Source organism: Pyrgilauda ruficollis, unplaced genomic scaffold (assembly GCF_017590135.1).
Source record: "Pyrgilauda ruficollis isolate IOZ18807 unplaced genomic scaffold, ASM1759013v1 scaffold10, whole genome shotgun sequence".
NCBI classification, from domain to species: domain Eukaryota; kingdom Metazoa; phylum Chordata; class Aves; order Passeriformes; family Passeridae; genus Pyrgilauda; species Pyrgilauda ruficollis.
Window position 1 is genome coordinate 15,647,472 of NW_024508101.1, and position 24,501 is coordinate 15,671,972.

General features: G+C 42.1%; 1 protein-coding gene across 4 annotated transcripts in view; it reads right to left on the bottom strand.

The window, feature by feature from the left end:
• The window catches only part of LOC121350496 (6-phosphofructo-2-kinase/fructose-2,6-bisphosphatase 4), a 50,456-nt gene that overhangs the window by 11,648 nt on the left and 14,307 nt on the right, over nt 1-24,501 (bottom strand). For 2 of the 4 annotated variants that reach the window (XM_041461888.1, XM_041461896.1), the window contains exons 2-12: nt 16,244-16,360; nt 12,320-12,416; nt 9,940-10,006; nt 8,887-8,961; nt 7,980-8,036; nt 7,545-7,666; nt 5,665-5,872; nt 4,966-5,112; nt 4,275-4,379; nt 2,619-2,748; nt 2,196-2,258 (exon numbers count right to left, since the gene is read on the bottom strand). In XM_041461888.1, coding sequence (XP_041317822.1) covers nt 2,196-2,258; nt 2,619-2,748; nt 4,275-4,379; nt 4,966-5,112; nt 5,665-5,872; nt 7,545-7,666; nt 7,980-8,036; nt 8,887-8,961; nt 9,940-10,006; nt 12,320-12,416; nt 16,244-16,360 — 1,188 coding nt within the window. Of the gene's footprint in view, nt 1-2,195; nt 2,259-2,618; nt 2,749-4,274; nt 4,380-4,965; nt 5,113-5,664; nt 5,873-7,544; nt 7,667-7,979; nt 8,037-8,886; nt 8,962-9,939; nt 10,007-12,319; nt 12,417-16,243; nt 16,361-16,489; nt 16,590-23,530; nt 23,669-24,501 lie in introns of those variants that run through there. The other 2 variants (XM_041461870.1, XM_041461880.1) reach the window with 2 other exon arrangements.

Genomic DNA, 24,501 nt, shown 5'->3' on the forward strand with positions numbered 1-24,501 from the left:
TTTCCCTTTGGGAAGCCTGTCCTTTTAAAGCCCATTTGTCAGAAAGACTGTGAGCAAACACTGCAGGAGGGCCAGAAGTGAGAGAAATAATGAACTGTAAAACAGATTTTAAGGAGGAAAAGCACATCATCTCCCACTGGAGCAGGATCCTTACTCATCCTTCTGTCCACAGATCCACTGTGAGCCCTGAGAGCAAGCCAAGACCAGCTCTGAGCCCTGCTACTGGCCATCCCCCCGGGCTGTTACACAGCAGACACTTCAGAGTCCTCTCAGCCTTGCCACAAGCTGAGTTTAAGATCCAAAGAGAGCATTGTGTGGAGAGCTTTAAACATAAACCAAAGGGACAGGCCTTGCTCCACAGCAATTATCACATGCACACTCCCAGCTCATTTTTAATTACTGATGAGCAAGTTCCCACCTACACCAAGCTGCAGTTTCCCTTTCCATAGACCACCACTGCCCTGGACTGCTGGGTAAAGGTCTCACCCACCCTGATCCAGCTGTCAGGCTGTACCAGATGTTCCTCCACTGCAGGTCACACTCTTAAGGTGGGAATGATGCTCCTCTCCAACATCAGGAGGAGCAAAGCCCCGGGGGAGGCGTTTCCCCAGAACAGGCTCAGCTGGGAGCTGTCAAACCCACCAGGTGTGATCCTGCATCCTGCCTGGCTGGAGCCAAGGGACACATCAGCTTGGAGCAGTGCCATCGATCACTACTGCAGAAACAATTTACACAGTGCCGTGTTTTCAGATGGCTGAAGCCCAAACAGCAGGTTGGCTGAAATGTGCTCACCAGACATACATATCCAACACCTTAAAAAAGGACAATGGCATTTCTTTCCCTCTAGTCAGAAGGGCAAGGACAGTTTTTTGTACCACGTTGTTTCCTTCCTCTCTTAGTTCGTGAGCAAACACTCAAACATCCACACCCTCTTAAAATTTATGAACAGTCACCCAACTTCCCTCTCCCCAGCAAAGAAGAAAGAAAAACAGCAACAACAGCAACAAAAAAATAAAATCACCAGAGAATCCCCAAAAATCCAAAGAGAGCCCCAAAGCAAAGCCTTGCTGTGGAAAACAGGCAGACTCTAGCAGGTCAGAAGAATCCAGTTTTTAAAAGCCCAAGTTTTAACCGCAGTGAACCTTTATTTTCAAAACCCCAGCTTGTCATGCAAGGCTGGGAACACCAGATGTCACCACCGCACAGGGTGTCGCTCCTGTAAAACGAAACTGCAACCAAACAACAAAAATCTCCTCACATAGATTTCCCAGATTATGTACTTTGGTACATAATATTCTTTGTTTCAATTTCATTTGAAACTTAACAAAAAACCAAGTACTGATCTGCACCATTATTTTTCACAGCTGATAATCAAAGACAGCCTCCAATTAATGACTGAACCAGCATTTTTGAGCAATACATTTTTCCTAATAAGCTATGCAGATAATCCTCTGCCTGAGATACCTTCTGAAGTGGGATATGAGCAGATACAACGCAGTCATAACTGAACGAAAATGAGCAGAAGGCACACACTAAGCTGAGGTGGGAACACACACAAAACTCCATCAGCAATCAGCCTAAGGCCCAAGCAGGGCACACGGTAAGCATCACCCCATGCTGCCCACAGAGCCCAGGGAAAGCCCCTGAGCAGGAACAGCTGCTGACAAACAAATGCCAGCATCAACAAACAAGGTGAGTTCATGGGGTATCCTCACAGTCCATGGAAAAGAAATAGCTCAGGAAAAGAGAACAAAGTTATGTAAGGCTAAGAGAACACATTTGGCAAGATGATAAACCTTTAGAAGTGCAAGTTTGCCTGTCTTCTGAAAAGCAATACCCTCCAATACATCAATAAAAACTCAGATCTTGCTGAAGCAGACATGTAAATGCATGGGTTTGCCAAAAGAATTAGTGAAATAGAGTATGAACTGAGCACAAAACTGTCCCCTCCAGCAGTTACAGCCACTGGTGGTTTCAGGCCCTCAGCAACACATGTGTTTCCTGGCACAAGGCAAAGCAAGAATAATCCAGAGGATTCATTTACTCCAGAGCAAAGCTCTGCAGGCATACACGCAAATGTCAAACCTGACTATTTTAAAGCAACATGAAGTGCATCTTCAACATTCCACCACCTTTCCTGATGACAGAGACAGTATAGCCAGACTTGTATAACAAATGTACATAATTGCACTTACCATAAGCCACCGGGGTTAGCTTTAGGACGGTATGCAGTGGGCACTTCAGGTAGGGCAGTTGTTCTGAGAAACCAAACCACAAATTACACATGAACTACAGGTTACACCTGACTTTTCTGTTATGTTTCATGTCAACTACTTGAATGACTCTTTACCTAACAGGATATCCCTTTTCCTAGCATGCAACGGAGATGCTAATCAGAGCAAAAAACAATTATCACAGTATTTCAGGTGAGGAGCAGCTCAATAACATCAACCACCGGGTTTCATGTGGGGGTCAAATACGAAAAAATACACTTGGGTACTTGCCTAGCATTACCAGCCTCTGATGATACAGTAAATTGTTAGAATTTACTGTGTGGAACCTTAAGCAGTAAATGTTCAAAAAACCAGCCTGTTTGTAATGTATCAAGGAAGACTCACCTGCGGGCTTGTCAAGGAAATACGCGAGCAAACAGCGCATGACAGCTTGGTGACAAATGACAAGCACATTTTCCTGCCTTTCAAGTTCCATAATTACTGGCTCCAGCCTCTGAACAAGATCTTCATAGGACTGGGTGGGGAGGAGAAACACAGAGCACATTAAAAAGGGAAACTCTTTGAACAGTATATATATATACAGAGGAGATCTTACTTTCATATTAGTCATCTTCTAAATGTTATTTAGAATAACAGGAATAATTTTCATTAAACTAAGAACACAGTTCAGACCTAAGCACATAACAAAACAAATCTCCCTCACAGAAAAGATTTATTAAATTAGCCACTTTGATCAAGAATTTCCACAAAATCCCTAGGATTTAATTCACATCTGCAAATAGGAGTCTTGCACATTATTTTCCATAGCTCATCTTCAAAAGCATCTCTCTTCCAAGTCCAAATCTAGGAAGCTCAGCCAACAATCAGCATGCAAGGAGTTCACAAAGCCTGACTTGTTCAGGCTGCCCTTTCAAAAGGCACGCTGGACTTGCGGGTGACCTGTCCTGCCTGTCATGCACAGGGAATTGCTGCTGCAGGGGAACAGCAGGGCTCCTGCATGGGCACAACTGAATTAAATTTTACATGCATGGTAAAGATTCTGCTGCCAAAATGCACCAGGTACTCCCAAAATGTGTCACGTAGCACAGGTGGGGCTCAGCACACTGCCCAGCAGGGCAGGGACCAAGCACAGCAGAAAACCTTCACCCTGGTCCCCAGACAGGATCAAGTGGCACTGCTGACTGAGCCCTGGACAACAGAAAGCCCCCAGCCCCCCAAGAACTGTGCAAACGCCTCACACTGTCACCAGACACAAAACTGCCTTGGATAAACGAGACCAACTCATTCATCCCCACCGGGCACGAGGGAGTTTGACATGCCAGTCACCATCCCCAGGACCGCACTGGTTTGAAAAACAAACACTCCTTGTTCAAATGCAAGAGAAGCACTTTGCAGCTTAATGACTGCCTCATTAGCAGGACCGGGGCCACACTGCCAGGGACACTGCTCTTGTCACAGCGATTGCTCTTGAGGAAGAAGGCAGAGCTCTGCTTCCTCACAGCTCAAGCAGGAGCAGCTGGGCCAGTCCCTCCTCCAGAGCCTCAGCCCCCAGCAATAGCCCTGTGACCATCTGGCCATCACTGCACTGTGCTAGGGCTGCTTTACAAAAGCCATCAGCAAGTTTATTTTCCCAGAGGCAAGGAGTTTAATAACGTGCCTGGAGATTTCCCCAGCATTTCAGCCAGAGCTGCCTGCAAAACAGCCACCACCAAGAGCAGGGATGAACAGAAACAGGGCATCTTAGCAGCACGTTTATATAAGCAACAGTTGAAGCCCTGCAGTAATTCCTCCTGCAGAGGTACAATGCCCACAAGATCAAAGCTCTCCATTGTTTTTCTAAATTTATGCTTTTATTTTTCAAGCCCTGAATCAACATAAGTGGTCTGGGCTCAATCCTTGCAAGATCCTATGTGCTTTTCCACAGTGAAAGGAACAACCTTTTCATTAATTTAAAAATTTACTTTTCCTTCCTAAAGCCAGCATGCATATATGCAAGAAGACAAGGAATCCCTTCAACTTGTGAGATTAAAAATAGCATACCTCTCCTTTAGGGTATCTGTATCTGTATTTGTCTTGGTCTCTCAGTGCAAATTCAAGAGGATAATTTTCCTGTATTTCTTCATATGTCATTTCTTCACACACTCCCTATCAGTAATGAAAATAATTAAAAAACATGTATTCCCAGTAATGCAAAAAGCAGATATCACTCTTAAATAAAAGCATATACAAATAACCTTTAATGGTTTTATTTTGCTACTCTGACACTTAAAATTGTGACACATGATAAACAGGCACTCAACTTGACTCAGAGGTGGTTAGAAGGAATCATTAAATCCCTTTACAGGTGAAGTTACATCTATGGACAAAGCAAGGTCATGTTTTATCTACTGCACCTCCTATTGTATCTTACAGCTGCAGCTGGAAATTGCCAGCTAGCAAAGCCCCCCACCACAAACTTCTTTCCAAGCCCAACTAACCAAAACTTCATAACATCATGGCTTCTACAGAGGAATGTTTTACTGGGGAAGACAAGAGAAGAACAAATTAACAATGGCAAAATTTAATGAAATGTTTAGCCTTGTTTACAGGTAATGACAATTATTTCCAGCCTCAAGAAGCAGCTTCAATGATTTTCTATCCCATAAAAAACGTATTATTAAAAAACTAAGTACTTTCTTAACCCCCCAACAGTCAAAGCAACTTATTAGGCATTTAAAAGAGAAGAACTTACTGCATCTATCTCATTCAAAACCTTCCACTGCTCATAAGGCACTCCCAAGGCTTCAGCAGTCTGAATTGTCCTTTTCATCTGGCTGGTCCAAACTTTCAGATCTTTGATATTTTGCTCATTAATAAACTGTGCCAAGCTTCTGGCAAACTGGAAGAAAAACCAAGAGACAGTGGATGAGGGCTCAGAGCCAACACACGGCGTTCAGTTTAGAATACACGGGTTCCAGCCTCTGTAAGCTCACTGTAGCTTTTCCAAAAGACTGTCAAAGGTTTTGCTAAGAAATACAACCTACTCAATTATCCAAGAGGGGCAGGAGAAAGAAAAGAAGTACAAGGAAAATACAAATTTTTAGCAGTTCTTAGCTTTCCTTCCACTTACTTTCCTGTCAGCTTTAAGTTGTGTACACTTTCCCAATTACCCAACTAGTCAGGATTTCACAAAAATACAGTTAAAAAATAAAGCCCTCTTGCCAACTGCTTTGTAGTGTGGGTTAAAAAGGAATTTTAGCCAACAGAGAGACAAACAGATAAAAGAGTACAAACCACAACACACGAAGTGCCCGTCCTGTTTCCGCTACCCAAACACACAACTAAAGAAGTCCTTTAAACTCATTAAGAGGACAAGGCTGTAGAGGAGGAAAGCTGCAAGTGCCCAGCACAAACACCCACAGCACAGTTCCACCTGGCTGGAGGTACATACCTCCTTGCCCCTGACAGACAGCCCAGGATCTCCTCCTATTCTCCCCTTCAGGTTGAGCTCGCTCTCTCCGTGGCGGCAGAGGTAGATTGACCGAGGAGTCACATGGATATTCATGAGGTAGTAGACAATCCGGCTCTGGATGTGATCCATCACTCTGTTCACCAGGTAACTCCTTCCCACATCCATAATTTTAATGTAAGAAAGATCCCTTTCATGAGCAAGTTAAAAAAAAAAATAAAATGTAAGGTTCCACATTGTTGCTATTAGCACGCACCACAATCTTTCCAGCCTCTCTGTCCTTATGAAACAAAGGGGCGACAAGCCAAAGAAATTTAAAAATCCTCAATTAGCCATGGAATATGCATTAGTCCTAAGAAATAACTCGGTACTCCAAAGGTACAGGATGAACTCTATTCCTTTCCCATGGAGCTGCTCACATCACTTTCTTTTCTGCTTCCTTTACTTGCATTTCGTTCAAATCTAGATCCTACTCTTGGAAAAATACAGCCCACACACTAAAAAGGAGATTCAGGGGAGTCACTTAAGTTACCACAGCTAAATAAGATATACAGCTATTTTACAATACCATTTGGGTTTTTTTCCCCAGGTTACAAACACTTTCCATCACCAAGTGTTTGTCTGACTGCACCATGGGGCCATAAGGAATGGTCACTAATTACCCATCTCAGTCAATCCCTCCAGAAAAAGCAGGGCACCAGAAGAGCCTGGGAGTAGTCTGAAGCAAGACATTTTCTCAACTGCTCTGTGAGCAACCCTTTGTTAACTGTACTGTAATCTACCCCACCACTACCTTATCACAGCATCAGACAGCTTATAATTTCAATTTTCACTACTTATCCTTTATTATCTGAGCTATAATTCTAAAGCAGCCTCTCATTCACACAAGGAAAAATGTCTCATAAGCTGAAAATAACCATTATTGGTTTCTAGCTATGTGTTTGAGACACCACACTGCAATAAAACAAGAAAACTGATAATAAAACCAAAGAGAGGTAGTGAGAAACAGGCACCAGCACCCTCACTCCTGCCCGTGTTCCTTGGAGTTAATCATTGCTATTCCAGCCAGGCACAGCCATTAGGTCCATCACAGGAATTACACGCATGAACTGAGCCGATTGAACCGGCTTCACGCTGCTCACGCTCAATTACATTAAAATGCAGCTCAGCCTTCCCTGCAGCTCTGGCCGGGAACAAACCAGCAGCACCTGGGATGGCTGCAGCTCCAAATCCTACTCTGAAATCCTGGGCTCTGGCAAGAAGAAAGGGGCTCCTCCTCACATTCATCCCCACCTTATTTTCCGGAGTTCAAAGTTAATAAAAACCAGAAGAATGCTTTGGCGTGAGGATAAATAATGTAGCTGAGACAGTTTCTCAGAGCCCTGCATCTGCAGGATAATTTTGCAAGCACAAGGAAATTAATTCAGAAGTCACATTTTTAAGACTGATGTGTTCATAATTAACCTTCACCGTGCCAACCAATTAAGTTATGTTTACAAATCACTCATGTCTCCTCTATGTACCAAAAAAACAAGAGCCAACCAACCTCTGTAGAAAGTCTGGAATAATTGCTAAATGCTGGTTCTATCCCAGAAGAATAAATACCGTTCTCCAAGTGGGAAAATCGAAAAGAATATTGTCCCAGACTAGACTCACTAGCCAATTTTCCTCAAACAAGGAAGTTTCCATGCTACACCCTCAGAGTCAACGCTATCTAATCTGCCAAAGGAGAGAGAGATCAAGCCACTAAAACAATGGTTTGAAAGCCCTAATCCCCAATACAGGATGCCCCAGCCCTTAAAATAACATTTTAATAGTATTGTGATCACCAGCAGTAATAACAGTGTTGTTTCATCACTTACTTGTCCAGAGTTTCATCTAAGGTCTCATACGAGTTCTTGTAGCACTCTATTCTTTTCATGAAGTCTTCTGTTGCTTCATCATTACTACAATCCACATAGTCAGGACTACCCAGCTTCACTTGCTGTTTAAAAAAAGACGGAAGAACAGTATTTAAGTTTCCTTCCCTACTTCATGGATGTTTAAAGAAATAGGTAGTGGGAGAACACAACAAAAAGTTTTGTCTGCAACTTATTAAAATAATGTAAAGCAAAAATAAACCCCTACTCTTCAGAGAATTAAACTTCTGCGCTAGTAACATTCACATGGAAAAAAAAATCCATTAATGAGAGCTAACGTGGGGGTTTTGCTATTGGAAGTTCTTATAATGTACTTCCAAAAATACTAAGCTACATTAAACCTCCCAATGTCAAGCCATTAAAGCAAACTTTACTCACCACAATATTTGCAGCAATGACCTCTGGATCAACACATACAGACTCCACAAAAAAGGTCTTCAGTCCAAATGGGAGGAAGAAGGAATAGAAGGGAGGAAGAAGGAAGATGCATGAGAACACCTCTGCATACTAACACACAAGCAGCATGTCACCCACTTCCATGCCAAGGCCCTTCTCCCCCCATTTACTCAGAAAGCTTCTCCAGACCCTCTCATCAGAAATCCCTGGCTCCCCATTCCATGACACATCATGCTCTGTGCTCTTTTCCCCAACAATGCCTGTAAGTGGAAAATTCTTGCCATAGAAAAAACGTAGGATGGAAGAGGAAAAAACAAATGCAGAGGATGCTAGGTTCAGCCCCACAAACAGTAATTAACATTTCTGAAATAACATTTTAGAAGTCTCCCAGCTCATGGAGTAGCCTCCCTTATAAAGAGGCTTTTGTTCTGCTGTGTCAAAGGCTTGCAGAGATTAAGCTCAGAGGAAATGAAAGATGACTGGAGAACAGCTAAATGTAAAACCAGAAGGCAGAAAACCACTAAGTTTTTGGTTTCTACAGAACTAACACAGAATCCCCTTCATGTTCCTGCAGCAAAGACAAACTGCATGAAGAACCATACATTAAATGTTCTGACACTGCACTCATGACCACAGGTCCAGGAAGACAAAATTGAAGCTGTAGCACAAAATAGCCTAGCTCCAATCAGTACAAACAGTAAAGATGAGAAAAATGAGGACTGAATGATTTCTAATCACAAACAATGCTTAGGAACATAGAACACATTACTGATTAAACATCCAAGAAGGACATAGCTTGTGCTAGTGCACTTAGAGTACAGATAAGGGCAAAACTACCACTGGCTTACCTGGCCACGCAATAGCTCAGAACTGCTTTGCTTTGACTCACCTTATATCCGTTTTCTTCACCAAATTTATAAATCGTTTCTCTACGTTCTCGAGTTGTGTTTGTAGCATCAAAGACCTAGGAACAATTAAAGGGAGAGAGAAACAGGAATTTCAAAAGCAGCACAGCCTGTGGAAAGCACTGTCTTAGTAACAACAAAATTATGGATTGCAAGTCTCTTGGTGTGAAGGAAAGCAATGGAAACACTTCCCCTTCCCTCTCCCCCACTATCTCAACATGCTCAACAAGAAAACAAAGACATTACTATTTTACACACAGTATTTTCTAAATACTAAAATTTAGCAATATTTTGGAAGCAATCCTAGCAGAACTCTGGATTTGGAAAAGGAAATCAGAATTTAAGCCTAGCACATAGTACAGGAGAGACTCTTCCTTCTTGCCCATTATCAGCACTAAATATTAACGCACAAGTTTTAGTGAACTTACACTACAAAAAAAAGATGCTGCAGTTCAATAGGCTGCTCAAAATGGAAGTGTAAAACTTGCAAGAGCTGTAAATCCTGCCCATGAATAACACCATCAATGCAGCCATTTTTCTAGGAACTCAGTTTAGCTCTGAACACACCAGTGTTTCACTAAATTATGAAGTTTGCCAAAGCATAACATCTACCTCATGTATCCAGCAGAACTTACAGTTAATGGTTTTCCCTGTTTAGTTAATAGAAACCCCAGAGTTGTGTCAGTAGTCTTAAGACAAAAAATTTAAAAATTAGTCTCAACACGCAATGTCAGTAGTGGAAGAACTGATGTTTTGCATCCCATTATTAAATACTCAGGTATGCACCAAATTATTATTAGTCTCTCCTGCTCTCTTCAGACATTTCTCATGCCAGTAACAAGTGCCAAGAGGATACTTTTTGTTCAGCAAGTCTTTACCTTCCACTTGGAACACTAAACTACCAAACAGACATGCAAGCAAAATGGCAGATGTGTTTAATGGTACATTGTGGAGCACTGTCCTATAGTAATGTGTAGAGAAGGTGGGCTTTTTTCTTGGTGTCATCCTCACGAAGGTGTCTCCAAGAAGAAACTTACAGCCACGTGCCCGTTCTCCTCGCTGAGGTACTGCCGGACGTCGTTCAGCGCGGCTAAGGCACACTGTCTTCAGAGGGAAAGAATCACAGTCAAATGCTAGATAAAGGCATTTTGTCAATGCACTAGGGAGCAAAGGGCCCTGAAAATGTTAAGATCATGTATCTCAGAAACACGGATCTCCCTCCAAACATGGGAAAAAGCCAACAGAGGTCCGCCAAGCTACAGTAAGGAAATGTGGTCGTGCCACCTTGCTCTGTGTCACTGACACAGCTACACATGCTCACAGAACACCCATCTACTTTGCTGACCACGATACACTTCCACTGATCTAAAATAACACCACTGAAACATCCCTGCAACTGAATGCTTTTCCCAATTACCTATTCATACATAAATGCTTCTTAATTTGATTTGCAAAATAAGAAACAAAATTAACCAACTTAAGGCCTTTAACTTGTGGCACTAAGTTGGAGAGGCAACTATTTTTCAGTAATCTACTTACTCTCTTTTGAGCTGTTGTATGAAAACTGCTTATGTAGAAAAAATTTGTTAAAACAGAAAGCAAAACAAAGGTAGCATCAAGTATTAGTGACTGAGGTGAAATATCATCCCACTGCAGTCACCAACCCAGTGTAATTAGTACTGGAGACAGCTGAGGACACAAACACCAAAAATCCCCACCCTGACATACTTTACACTTGTGTTAAATCTGGACAAGAACACATGAATATGCAACTTCCCTATGTCCCCAGCACTAGCATTATCTTCAAAGTCCATTATGATTCCTAACACATCAGTAATGCTGGAGGGCAACATTGTACACGATTTACTTGTTAGCAGAACAAAGCCCCATTTATTCCCAGTAAGTACAGCCTCTCTGCAGTACCAACATAAAAGCCTGCCCATTTCAACAGCCCTTCCCTACATTACTCCTGAATTTTGATTCCAGACTCAAATTCATAACTCCTCTATTTACATCTTCTGGAAGCAGAGCTTTATCTTGAAAGAGAAATGAAGGCTTTTGGATCCTGACAGTATTTCCACATTAGCACAGTTAACAGATGTCAGGAGCTGAGATTCATCACCCAGGTCTTCACTGAATAAATACAAACCCTCTTTACTCACTGCTAACCAGGCAGATTATCTCACACAGCCCATTTCATGCTACATCCCTCACCACTTAGCCTAATAGGTGGCACAGAGGCACGTTAAAAGGTTTGGCTCTACCTGTCAGCAAAAGGTAGTGGTTTGCAAGGCTAATGCACCTCATAACTGCTCTTTATCCCCAAGGATTGGGAGGTTCTTAAGCAAGCTGTTCTCCTCAATGCTGCTGAAGGGGAGAAAGGCAAGAGAGAGGGGGGACAAGGCAAGGGACAGCCACAAAAGTCCAGATATTTTTTATGCATAAGGTGAAGCTGAATTAAGAACAAGACAGTCCATATTTTAAGTAGCCTAACTAAATATTATTTCCATCCATCTCAGATTTCTCATTTCCTTCTCATTTCACACTGCACGCTCTAAGTGCTTTCCCGAACACACTAAAAAGTACAGTGAGTGTCCAAGAAAATCAAAAGGCCTTGTTTCATCTCCTCTAGGAAAGAAGCAGCTCCCTCTTGCTCTGACCTTTCTTCTCAAGGTCTGCCCTACATTAAAGCACAGCCTCTTTCCAGGCAGGAGCAGAGACTCAACTGCTTCATCTGGACACAGAACTCTGGTTCTCTCCTTGCTTTGCACAGCATTAGCAAAATATGGCAGTTTTTGAGGCTGTGCATTGAGGGACTGAATGAGGCACCTGCATGGTGGCCAAACCCACAATTTCAGGGAGAAAATTATCATGCTTGATTCTCACTCATTTCAACAGATAATGGTGAATACATTCAAAGTGCTCTAGATGAACTGGAATTGCACTATACTGATCAAAAAGAAAAGCAGTTAGATGTTTTTTTTCCTTAATGAAGCAAACAAAAGCTCTAAAATGGAATTTTAGGAATTATGCAGCAGAAAGAGTCACATTTATTAGCTGGTACTTTACAAGAAGGTTGGAAAAGTTATAACTATCCATTAAAATAGCTTTTGAGTGAAAATATCCTACAGTATGTACAGGAGTAACAGTAACCACATTCTAATGAAAAGGAATCAAGAGGACTTCTCTCCATTTCTGATGCTTGAGATGAAACAATCAAGAAAAAAGGATCCCCAAATTTTAATCAGCCTAAAGCAATCACTATTCCACCTTCTCTAAAATGTCTTTTCCTGCAGTCTCCCTAAGGGTCTTCTTGATCATACCAAAATGCAACTTCAAGCAACCTCTAAGAGCAAATTACACAGGATATCCTTTTAATACAATTAGTATGGTGTACCAAGCACAATCAAAACTTACTTCCTGATTTTCAAGCCTTCTTCATTATCAGGCAGGAAGAATTCAAAGGATTTATACTTTTTCACCAGATCTCGACGATACTGACCAACATTAAATTCTGCCAAGAGAAACCAGCATTAGCAGGAGCCAACAACAGGCACATGAAAAGGACAAAAGTTATGACAACTTTGAAACCAAACTTCCTGCAAAGATAAAATAACTTGGCCTGTAAGAAGTCAATCTATCATATTCTTTTTGTGTTTTGTGAGGTTTAAAATAGCAAGACAGCAATAAATCTCGGAAATAGCTGAAGGACATTTGGGCTGTAGTCACTCTACTTCAGTGGCCACTCTGTAGTGCCTTTGTCTGCCAGTTTGCCTGGACAACAAAAAGAAATTATTTTCCTCCTCTTCAGGAGTTACTCAAAGTCTATAAAGGACTAGTAAAGATTATTGGTACTAATAATAATTTATTATCATTAGCTTTTTCTTCTATGTATATGTACAGTGAAACAGTTGCACCTCCCAAAACTTACAACTCTTATTTCAGCACAAGGCAGAGCTCTAAATAGAACTAAACAATCTTGCTTTAAGTAAACAAAACTTAAAATTCCAGCAGTGAAAACATTTTTTCAGAACCCTGCTCTAATATTTCTGCTCCTTAAGGATTAGTATTTCACAACCCTCGTTCCACTTACTGGGAAAAAAAAAAAAAAAAAAGAAAAGAAAAATGGCTAAAACAAAACAAAAAAAAATCATTTAAAAATCATCCTAAGTATGAAACAATCTCACCTCAGTGGTCACAAAACACCTCCTCCTTATCTGGGCAAAGGTGCTAAAGGTCCATGGCCAAACACAACATCAGGTTGCAATATCAGGTATGGGATTAAGGCAAGACACTTCTGCTTTGCCCCAGAGCAGAATGGCACTGAACCCGAATTAATTTCATTCAATGGCTGTGAAAGCAGGCCTCTGAAATGCAATGAATGTTTGAGCTGCTTCAGACCTACAGTTTTTTTCTGCTGAACTGCAAAGCTTTTGGTTTTGTTTCTTTTAACATTAAACCACACTGAAGTATTTTGTGTGAGATGCTGCCAAGGTACAACTCTATTTGCCAGGCTACATTTCTGGAAAGAGGAAAAGAAGCAGTAGACTCAATTACAAGGTTATAGTTAAGAAAGAAGACATAGAATAGAAAAACTCATGAACCAGCTGCTGTATACAGACTGCTGATGGGACTGGAGGCATAGGATAAAGATATAAAAGTTATTTTTCTCCCCAAAAGTCAAGTTTTGTTTGAGCTCAGCAGTGTTGATGGAATTCATCATGACATGGATTACAGAACAATCCAGGTTATTCTGTGATGGTTTTAATAAGCACAGGCCACAGTGGCTACATGAAAAGGTGGGTCCTTGTAAAAAACAACTAATTTTACGAGAAGGAATAGTTACTGCCAGAGGGGCATGCACAGCAGAGGAAAAAGTGCTATCTAGTGGGACAATCTCCAGCCTTTATTCTTAGCAGCCACACCTATGGAAAAGTTTCCCAAAGCTCAGTGGTATCACAACCACAACTATTCAAAAAAGCTTCCAAGGCTTAGTTTCTCAAAACCACATTGCAACACAATTCTATTCAGGCATCTAATTGACCTCATTTCCTTCAAAAAGCACAGATAAAAGTCCCCTGCACTTTGAACCATTTCATATTCTATATAACAGAAGATTTTGGAAGGAAAAAACCACAGAAACAATGACTGAAATGATTTAACCATCACCAAAAGCCTGGGCTATTTACCTCCATCTTCTGTTCTTGAACTCTCCAGCTTGCTTAACATTACATGAAAAGATGGCATTTATCTTTTCTCTGGTTTACATAACCTCATAATTTGAACCATCTGTCTCAGAGAACAAGGACTCCTGCTAAATTAAGCACACACTAATTTTAAGACATTAAGAGCCAAAGGGTAGCAGATGTTAGGGCTACTTGATACTGATCCTGTATCAGTTCAGTCCCACCAACTGGAAGAATCCGGGAAAATGTCATCTATTCCCTCAGACAGGCAGTGAGGTGCTTCACACAGACTTCAGTAAAATTGCTTCACTGAAGACACAAACAGAAAGGCTCTGTGGTTTTCTGAGAAAATCTCAGTCACCCTTTCTAACAAACAATACCCAGCAACCAAGGACAGAGACTCATATGGCAACTTTATATTGCGTATTTTGTAAAATCAGGCAGCAATGTTCTACCTGTTTTTCATCAAGCACAAGTGTGTGCGTTTTCTGATGTGCTGCTCACAGTAGCCCACAGAATTTTTCCTACCAGCTGAGCCAAACCCCACCTACAGTTAAATTAATATCTGGGATACATTCAACAAAGCATGAGCCAGATGTGGATAATATCTTGCTTGCTGTCCAAAACTGGACTTCTGCTTGTTAAAGATCACAAAGTGAAGAGCTCAAACTCAATGACATTTGTACATAATACATCCCATAAATTTAAGTTACATGTGTATCTAACATACAAAGCATTTTGTCACCTTGGATATATGCTAAACTACTTGGATTGTTATTCCATTTCAGCCTAATGGATAAAACTGAACTAGCTGGTACTAGCCATCAGAAGGGTTAAACCATGTGAAAACGGATACATTCAACAAAGCATGAGCCAGATGTGGATAATATCTTGCTTGCTGTCCAAAACTGGACTTCTGCTTGTTAAAGATCACAAAGTGAAGAGCTCAAACTCAATGACACTTGTACATAATACATCCCATAAATTTAAGTTACATGTGTATCTAACATACAAAGCATTTTGTCACCTTGGATATATGCTAAACTACTTGGATTGTTATTCCATTTCAGCCTAATGGATAAAACTGAACTCTGAACTAGCTGGTACTAGTCATCAGAAGGGTTAAACCATGTGAAAACAGTAAAAATCAAGTGATAACTTAAACCCTGTAAACTCTCATACTTAAACAATATAACATATCCCCCATAATGTCTCTTCTAAATAAAGCACATTATACAAGTTCCTAAAAATGTAAGAAAACACCCACACGAAAAGCTTTACCCTAGAATCAAAAGGCAGTTTAAATATAGGCCAGAACTTTTCATCTTGACTTCTTAGAGTGACTAGGAAATACATCTCTGAACAGCCAGCCAAAACTCCACACTTTAGTATGACCTCACATGTTTAATGTCATTTGAATTATTCACTAGGCATAAAGCTGCTATTTCTGCACTGGACACAATCACAGCACACCAAATGTGCCTTGCTCTTCTGCAGAGGGACAGGAGAAGGAAGGGGAGCTGGCTGCCCAGAACCTCAAATGCACTTAGGTGCTGTTTACTGGGCCCACAAGATAGCACAGGAGCCCAGGCAGGTCCTTGGCACAGCCAATCTGAGCCATTTCCTGCCCAAAACACACAGAAATCTTTAAGGAGGTGATAACAAGTGGCAACTGGCTGCCTCGGTCTTTGGGCTCTTAGTATTTAGACAAAGAACTGCAAGTCATTCCACAAACAGAAAGAAGTAAAGAATTGGAAGTAGCACAAAGTTCACAGAGAAAAAAAGATGGAGAAGTCGGGAAGTTTAACCCAGAACTGCTCAACTGCTTGTAAACAACATTCCTTTTCACCTACATGAAGAAAGGAAAAGGGAAACAAGGAAAAAATAAATAAACAAAAAAGGGCAATGTTTCATGATACGGGAAAAAGGTTGATTTAGGCACCTGGTAGAACAAGAAATTTAAAGAACAGTCAACATAATTTGACTAAACACAGAAACAGCAACATGCCTGTAAAGTTATTCCTTAAAAATACATTAAAAAAGCAGAAGGATTTTAAGTAGTCAAACTTGGCAACAAAATTACTGGAAATCAGGTTTATAAACCACCCAACGCTGCGCCCTGTCCTTCTGATGTAAACAAAATTAAAGCCATCACCTTTCGTGGGCACTCCAATCCAATTTAAGTAGCGTGTCAGCTTCTTGGAAATGTAGGTTTTTCCTCTTGCTGGGAGACCCACCATGACAATCAGAGTAGGGCAGTTGGTCATACATACTGCAAGAGAAACAGGAACAGGATTTACCAACAGCACTCCCACCAAGGCTGCTGCTGCTGCAGGGAAAGCCCCTCTCGGAGAGCTCCCCAGCAAGGTGCCCACCCAGCAGCTCATGCACTGTGCCTCACCACTGGGGGCTCCAGCAGGACAGTGACCACCCTTCTTACGCTGAATTTTGGAAGGCTGAGCCAGGGGAAGTGCAATGATGGACATGTGAGGTGTAAATGGGCAGGAAAGAAGAAACCTGTGTACTTGCACACAGAAACAATACCAAAATAAAGGTAACTGACGTCTTATGCCCCTCTGTACCTCAGTTCAGTGCTTGCATTGAAAGGAAACAGCAAGGTGTACAGTTTTAAAATAATTTTTCATATATTTAAGACAACACCTAAACATTGGTCAACCTTTTCTAGATTTTGAGCAAAACGAGTATGACAAATGCATCCTAATACATTACAGTAAGACATGCTACTCACTACTGATTATTTCTCCTTTAAGTACAATTAACACTAAAATCTCTCCTGAGCAGAGCTCATTTTGGCTGTTACTAAGAATAAGACAAGTACTCTATACAATCAAGTACAATAATCTGATATAGATATATGTACACACTCTAAATCAAAGCCAGAGCATTTAATTAAAAACAAAAAAAAAACCCCAACACTCTAGGAGGCTAAAGGAATTGTGTGTATAATCTGAAAACCTTGAGGCATTTCCTTTCAAAGCACAAGTTTTTGAACATTTTAACAGCACAAAACTAAGGATACCTTGCATTAATCTATCACAGCTACAAGGAAGTCCCTAAAAAGAAAGAAGATATTAAAGTGAGGCAGATACCACCAGCTCCCTCCACCCTCTATTTTTAAGGGAATTAATTTCTATACAATCCACATGTGTAACAATTTCCTCAGTGCCTTGACACAGGAGACATCAATGTACTCCAAAAGACCAAATCTCAGTGATTTGCTGTAAGGCATAACTGAACTGAACTGTTGTACAAAGGGCCGTGATTGCTCAAAATTCCCAAACTCCCAATCCCACAAAGTCACTTGCATAAATCTGGTGCAGACAGTTCGTGTAACAGAGCAGATTAGCAAAGGCAGATGTGCTGTTTTAAAATGCACATTGAAAGACACAAAACAAAGAACATTAAAAATACACCGCTTTTCATGAGGGAGAGGAGGTAAAATGGTACCCAATCTCAAATCCACGAAACAGTCAACTACTCCCTGTAATGACAGCTACAGGGAACTAAATGCAAGCAAAACAGATCCATCCAAACATGACCAGGTCTCTGGAAGGACACTGGTAAAAGCCCTCAGAGTAAGCTCCTCTGTGCAGAAGCCTATAAACAAGAATGTTAATAATTTCTTTTCCTCTTTGTCATAAGTTCAGGCTGTGAACCCCCTCTCCAAGAGGATGAAGGAAGTCTCTAGGGAAACAACAAAGTCTGTGGAGTGCCAAGAGCACAGTGCTTATTAAGTTAACAGCCTTGCTTCCAGCTTTAAGGACAGTACAGTAAAATACTGAGAGGAGAGAAACCCCTGGGCCCCAAGACATTTTAAGAGACTACCTTTTTCTTCAAAGTCTGTTCAAAAGGTCCTTCACCTAAAACACTTAGCTCAAGTTTTGAACAATTTTTCAGTACAAGCAGTGAAGTAAGAGCTGTAAAAACAAACCAGGATCTGTACAGAAAGGCTCCATACACAGCCCAAACTCCTCCTGCTCTGCACAGAACTGTGCTGCAACAGGCTTTTCTATCCATTCCAAGCAGAATTTGCCAACTTTTTGTTCTTAGAGGACCTTTTTTTTTTTTTCTTTTTCTGGTGCTGGAGTCAGCCATACAAATTTCACCTTCTCACAGAATATTTGTCTTCTGGTAATGCAATGATAAACCTGTACTGGAGTGAAACTGAAGTCTGGGAAGCTTCCATGAAGAGACCTGCAAACCACTTAAATTAAATGGCTGCTTCACAGATTATATTTCTAAATTTCTAAATTAAGTCCTACTGCTGTAATGGTTTTCTAACCAAGCAGCAAACTAGATCAACACAACTGCAACATGCACGAGGGACATTCAGTGTGCCAGTCTGCTACCACCTCCATTTTTACATCTATTTCCTCAAAGAAAGTACAAAACTAGCAAAGCTGCCTTTGTTAGAACCCCACGTTGTCGGTTTAACAGACACATCTCACCCCTTATTCCAATCATTCTGGTAAGTAAGCACAGAGCAGAAACCAAGAGAAATATCCCAATAAATAAGCAGCAACCCTACTCTTGTTAGGTGCCAGGCTGACCAAGAGTGCTTTTATTCTATAAAGACAGATGCCCCTGTCTTTGTAAGGAGGAACATCACTGATGCCGATGATGCCAAATCTGCTTTTACAAAATGCCACAGCCCTGTAAGCAACATTACACAGGACACGGTGCTGCAGCACATGCCACCCCTCAGTGCTTGTCCTTAACAAGAGGGTGGCAGTTCATGGTCTAAAATTCAGGACACTAAAGAAATGTTTGGTGTTCTGGATTAAATGGCCACCAATGGCTGCAGCCTCATACCACCTGCAGAGGTGGCACTCAGTGACAAACACACCTGTGCAGTGTCAAGCAGAAGCCAAAGGCACCTGTGCTGGCCAAAACAGCCCATTCACAGCTAAGTGGCAGGACTGAAAAGCACACAAAGCAGCTATTTTGCTTCTTCTGTACCGCAGTGTAGCATTCTCAACACATAAAGACTCAGCACAGAAGACTTTATTTCCTTCCTTATGATCCTGTGTAATTAACAAGGCTTAATTTTGCTCATTAGCTGAATTAAAAAGTTAAGACCAGAACAGAATGCCAAGTTCTGGTATATATCAAATGGATGTAACAAATACTCCAAATAAATTAATTATCCTTCATTTTATCTAAACCACAGCTTTCTCAACAGAACATTGCCAACACTCACTGCAAGCAGGGAGAAACAGTCCTTCCCACGGAGGTATTTTCAATATCAGTGTCTCATGGCTTACATTTTCCCTTGAAGAAATGCAAGCAAGTTTGACATAAGGAAGTAGGCTGATAAAAATAGCCAAACATACCACAAATTACATATATCCCAGTGGCACAGTGGTCAATCCCCCTTTCCACAGCACCTCACCACCATTCAATTTATATAAAAAAACTTCCAGTGTGAGTTACAGGTGAGTGAGTTAGAGACAAGGCAGGTTCCTAAGGGCAGCTTTCTCTCCACTCCTTACCACTGGATTGTCTGGTTTATCTTCAGAAATATCTCTACATGGTCTAGTCTCCAGAAAACAATCTCATTTTTCACTACTCCTTTGCATATATAACTCCTAAGGGTTTCTGACAGCCTCAACCTGTGGATATGCCATCAACACTAATTTTGTGAACAGAACAGTAAAACAAAACTTACAGCTTGTACACCATCACTTACTAAAGATGCCCTAAGACTTCAGTCAGTTTTTTCTTTAAAACAGATGCTTGTGATAGATGCATTTAAGAGTGCATATTTATAAACAGCATCGCCAAAGAGAGGGAACAGAGAAAAAAACACACCCAAAATACCAGTCAGTGAGGGAAAATGGCCAAATGATGAAATGCTGCAACTGAAGCCAAGTCATTATCCCAGTTTAATATTTCTTAAACATTAGAACAACACAGCAAGTTGCAGCTGGAGAGTAAAATTATGACTCCCTACCCTGCTGAAGTCTAAGACTTAACAGTCAAGGAGAAAGAAATTACGTGTTTATTTCTTGCCTCTATTGTGAAATAACGCAAATGCAAAAAAGAAGGTTGTGAAACCAAACTGGGACATGGAACAATCTAGATGAGCTGTGCTGCAATTCATCAGCGCTCAAAACTCTTTTGGATCTTATGAAATCCGAGTCAAGAGTTGATATTTTCCAGGTTCACTTACTACCAAACAAATTATCAACTGTCCTTTCCTTTGACCCAGAATTAGATTTTGTTATTTCCTTATATGTGTTAAGGACAGATGTTTTTTTGTATCAAGCTGTTACTGTTAGAGATTTGAAGTTTACAAAGTGTTCTTGCAGTTTTTCTATGGCCTTCAATTCAAGGCCTGTTCTCCAAAAATCCTGTACTATTTAGAGGCTCATACATAAGTATCTCTGACTTCAAGCCAACACAACCACCCTCCCAAATAAGGTTAGCCCTATGTGTTTTACCCACCACTTATCCAAGTCAACCACTGTTAATCCATCGTATCTTTTTAATCAACTATGACAGCCAGTCTCCCTTCTTGGCATCCCACAGGGATGAGTTTCCCATCCTGCTGTTCTTCCTGAAAAGCATCTGCTCCTAGACCTGAAGAAGTCCATCATCTTCTAATTTGTAACTCTTCTTTTTGTCCAAACTGCCAGTTTTTACCATCACCTTGGTGCGAGGGATTCAGAATTCATTAGTCCTCTGGCCAGCCTTGTGCCACCAGCTGTTCCGAGCTGCTCTGTCATCCACTTCCTCAGGGTCACCTTTTGCTTCCAACAGCAAGGATCCTCAAGCACCATCCTCACCTCATTCGCTCTCCTATTTTCAGCTCCTAGCATTAGGAGCATAAATACACACAAGCAGCATGTGCTCAAAGGGTAGAGCTCTTTAGAGCAGAGATAATAATTTGATACTTTTTTTTTTTGGATGTACATTTCTACTGCTGTATCATCAGCAAACGACATTTATTAGAATGACCAAATTTCAGCAGCTGTAGGGAAACAAAGCATTTAACTGTAGTGTGGGAGGAATGTTTAACCACAGGAAGTTCACTATTTATCTCTCACTATAAACATCCTCTGCTGGCCTCCCCAAACAACTTTCACTAGGGCCTACTCAGCTATTTGTTTTTTATGTCCATGTTTACAGCCCTCTGCTTGATTCAGAGGTTACAACCATCTGAACATCCAATGCCAAGAACAGCTTTAATTCAACCTATTCACAGACAAAACTCCTCACAAGTGACCACAAAAGGCAAGCCACAGCTATTATTAACAACATGCACTTGCAGTGCCTTCAGGTGTGCCTCTGGAAGGTCACCAGAACAGTCACCTCGGCTGCACCTGTGCCACCAGCTCTAAAAGCTGCCTGCTCAGTAGGCTGCACACAGACACAACTGCTCCTCAAAGACCTTGTACTGCACAGACTGAAAGAACTGGCTCTTCAAAGCCCTGTGACAGCTAAACCCTGGCACAGCTCAACAGATTTCTTCTTCCCAAGACAACAGCAGTCGCTACAACTTTTAGAAAATCACACTAAAAACAGCTAACACTGTAAGTCATTTTGTAGACAAACCTGCTGAGTCCTCCACTGGAAGTGTGTACAGTTCTGCTCATCCACCTTCTAGAAGGATAAAGACTAAAGGTAGTGCAGATAAAGATCAGCAGCACAAAGCAAAAAAAATTAAAAAAAAAAAAAAAAAAACAGCAGCCAAAGGAGACTGAAAGAGCTCATCTTGTTTAGCCAAGAAACTCAACACAGAGCTACTAACTTCACTTTTCCCACTGCAAAGCTACAGTTGAGGACAAAACCACTTCCACCTTGAGCCAGGTATTTTTGGAACAGTATCACCTGCCACAGTCACCTGAAGCAGCAAAGAAGCAGAACTGGTCAGCCCAACAGAACCCCAAGTGACCCATGTGGGCAGTCCATCCTGAGCTGCCCCAGCACAGCTACAGCACCCACAGGTCACACTGCCTCACCAGAGCACAGGGCAACACAGGACACATGGAAACCTTAGGGAAAAGGAGTCTGCAACACCCCTACATGGGAAAAATTATGAAGTATTCTCAGTTTGCTGACACGAGATAGGTTTTATCAAGGAAAAGTAACTTCTGTCCCTTTGCAGGCTGTTTGTAATTCTTGCGTATCACAAATGACTGCAGATTTTTTTATGGGTAGGGCTGCAAAAGGATTTAAGAAAAAAAAAAAGGCAATCTCTTTTTCTAGCAAAGGGTTTTTTTCATTTATAAGGGGTCTTAGGCATTAAACTTAGTGAGTCCTACAAAAAAACCCACTGGCATGTGAAATATTTTTTAATTTATAGTCAAGTGAAGCTAAATAATTCTGCCAAGAAGACAATGTACATCGTCAAATTACACATGACTCATATGCAATTTTGTTCTTGGGTTTGGGGGATGTTTTTGTAAAGCAGTATCTGTGTCAGAGCTATAACAGATATTACTCTGGGAAAGAGATGCCACATTAAGGCTAAAACGAAGCAGTCTTCTTAGCATGTTTATAAAGCATTTATACACATTTTCTTCCTATTTCAGCATTCATCTCAATCCACCATGGCTCAGATGCTGCAGTAATTCAGTTCGCACAGAAACACACTCCTGCCTCCTTGCCCAGCACACAACAAGAGTTAGGGGTGGTTTGGGGTTTTTCTGGGGGGAGGGGGTTTGGTTTCCTCTTTTAGCAAGGGCTGGACCAAAGCATGAGCAGAGAGCCAAGGCTGCAGCCCATGGACTCCTGCCACAGCGGCAGAGCCTCAGCTCTGTCAGCACAGCCTCTTTGCATGACAAATACAAACAACTCTACACGACAAAGCCCCTTTTGTCTGCAAAACTGCCGTGTACCCGGACAGCAGTTACTTAAGTAAGGGGGGAAAATGAAAGGAAGAGGTGGAAAAAACAACCTGCGAGGCAAAGTTTGTTAATGAACTATGGTTTACAAACGCCGCAGCCAAAGTCTCAGGAGGCTGATGACTTGGTTGGCTGCACCTCAAAATATGGGAAGTCATTAACTCATGGAACAGATGGGCTGATACAGCACTGTTGGCCTTAAAGGAAAAAAAAAATACAAAGGAGCACAACAACCAAAACAAGAACACTGTGACATTTTTAGGCCTCTCTCCAAGAATATACTGAACATAAACGCTCCCTGACACCAGAGCGCCTAACAAATAAAAAACCCAAACAAACCCGCAAAACACCAACAAAAGCAACCAGAAAACACATTCATTCCAGCTGAGCTTCCCTGCCTTCCGCTGGGCACAGAGCCAGCAGCTTCGGGGCTCGACCCTCCACGGGGGACCCGCGACCGCCGCCCCGCAGCCCCGGCAGTGACCGACCCAAAGCGCCGGGGCTCGGCTCCATCCCCTCGCCCCCCGAGCCCAGCGGGTGGCGGGCCCGCCGGGCCGGCCCGAGCCGCTCACCGCCGCGCTGCGCGCTGTGCCCCGCGGGCAGCCCGTTGTCGTAGGGCTCCCACGTCTTCTGCAGCGGGTTCTGCGTGAGCTCCCGAGCCGCCGGAGCCGCCGCCATCCTCGGCCGCTCCCGGCTCCCACCGCAGTGGCGGCGGGCGGGGCGCGCCGGGGCCGCCCCCGGGGCAGGGCCGGCGGGGAGGCCGCAGCCCCGCCGGGCCCCAGGCTCCGGGAAGCCGCGCCGGGACACCGAGACCCCCGCGGGAAGGTCCCGGGCCTGGCAAGGGTCGTGCTGCGAGCAGGTGACTCCGCTCCGTGCTGCTGCTGCTGCTTGTGAAAAGCCTTTAAAAAAAAAAAAAAACCCAAAACCTAAATATAGAACGCCCAGGGAGCGTGCAGTGTGTTTTAAGTCATGCACTGAGACATTTTTCCAATTAAACTGTTTTGGCCTGAAGGCTAAATTAACAGCGATACAGAAAAACATAAACAAACCATAGGTTTCCTACATCCTATTTGGCTCCCCCCATAAAAGCTGCTAACAAACGGCCCTGGGAAGCTGCAGTGGTTTGACTAAACACAAAACCCAGCTGTCACCTTTCCCCATCATCTTTGCAGCTTGGGGAAACCCACCTCACTGACTGGCCTGAACAAAGCCCTAAAAAAGCTCAGTATTTCAAATATATACAGCTCTCTATATATTTTACAGAAAATAAATGCAACACAATGAAAATACGGCAGTGAAGTGCAATACACACTTTCATTATTAACCACTCCATTATTATGACACTGGCCTAAACACAAGTGAAGCCCAGTACATACTTTCTTTTTTAATACTAACCAGGCTCTGATCACCTGAGGATTATTTTTTGTCTTTCTGTTCTACTACAAGCTAAAATGTACCTTTCTAAACAACAAAAAAAGCAGGTATCAGACATTTGGGAGGACACCTCTGGGAAAGTCAGTACTGTTTTTCCAGAACCTGTTTG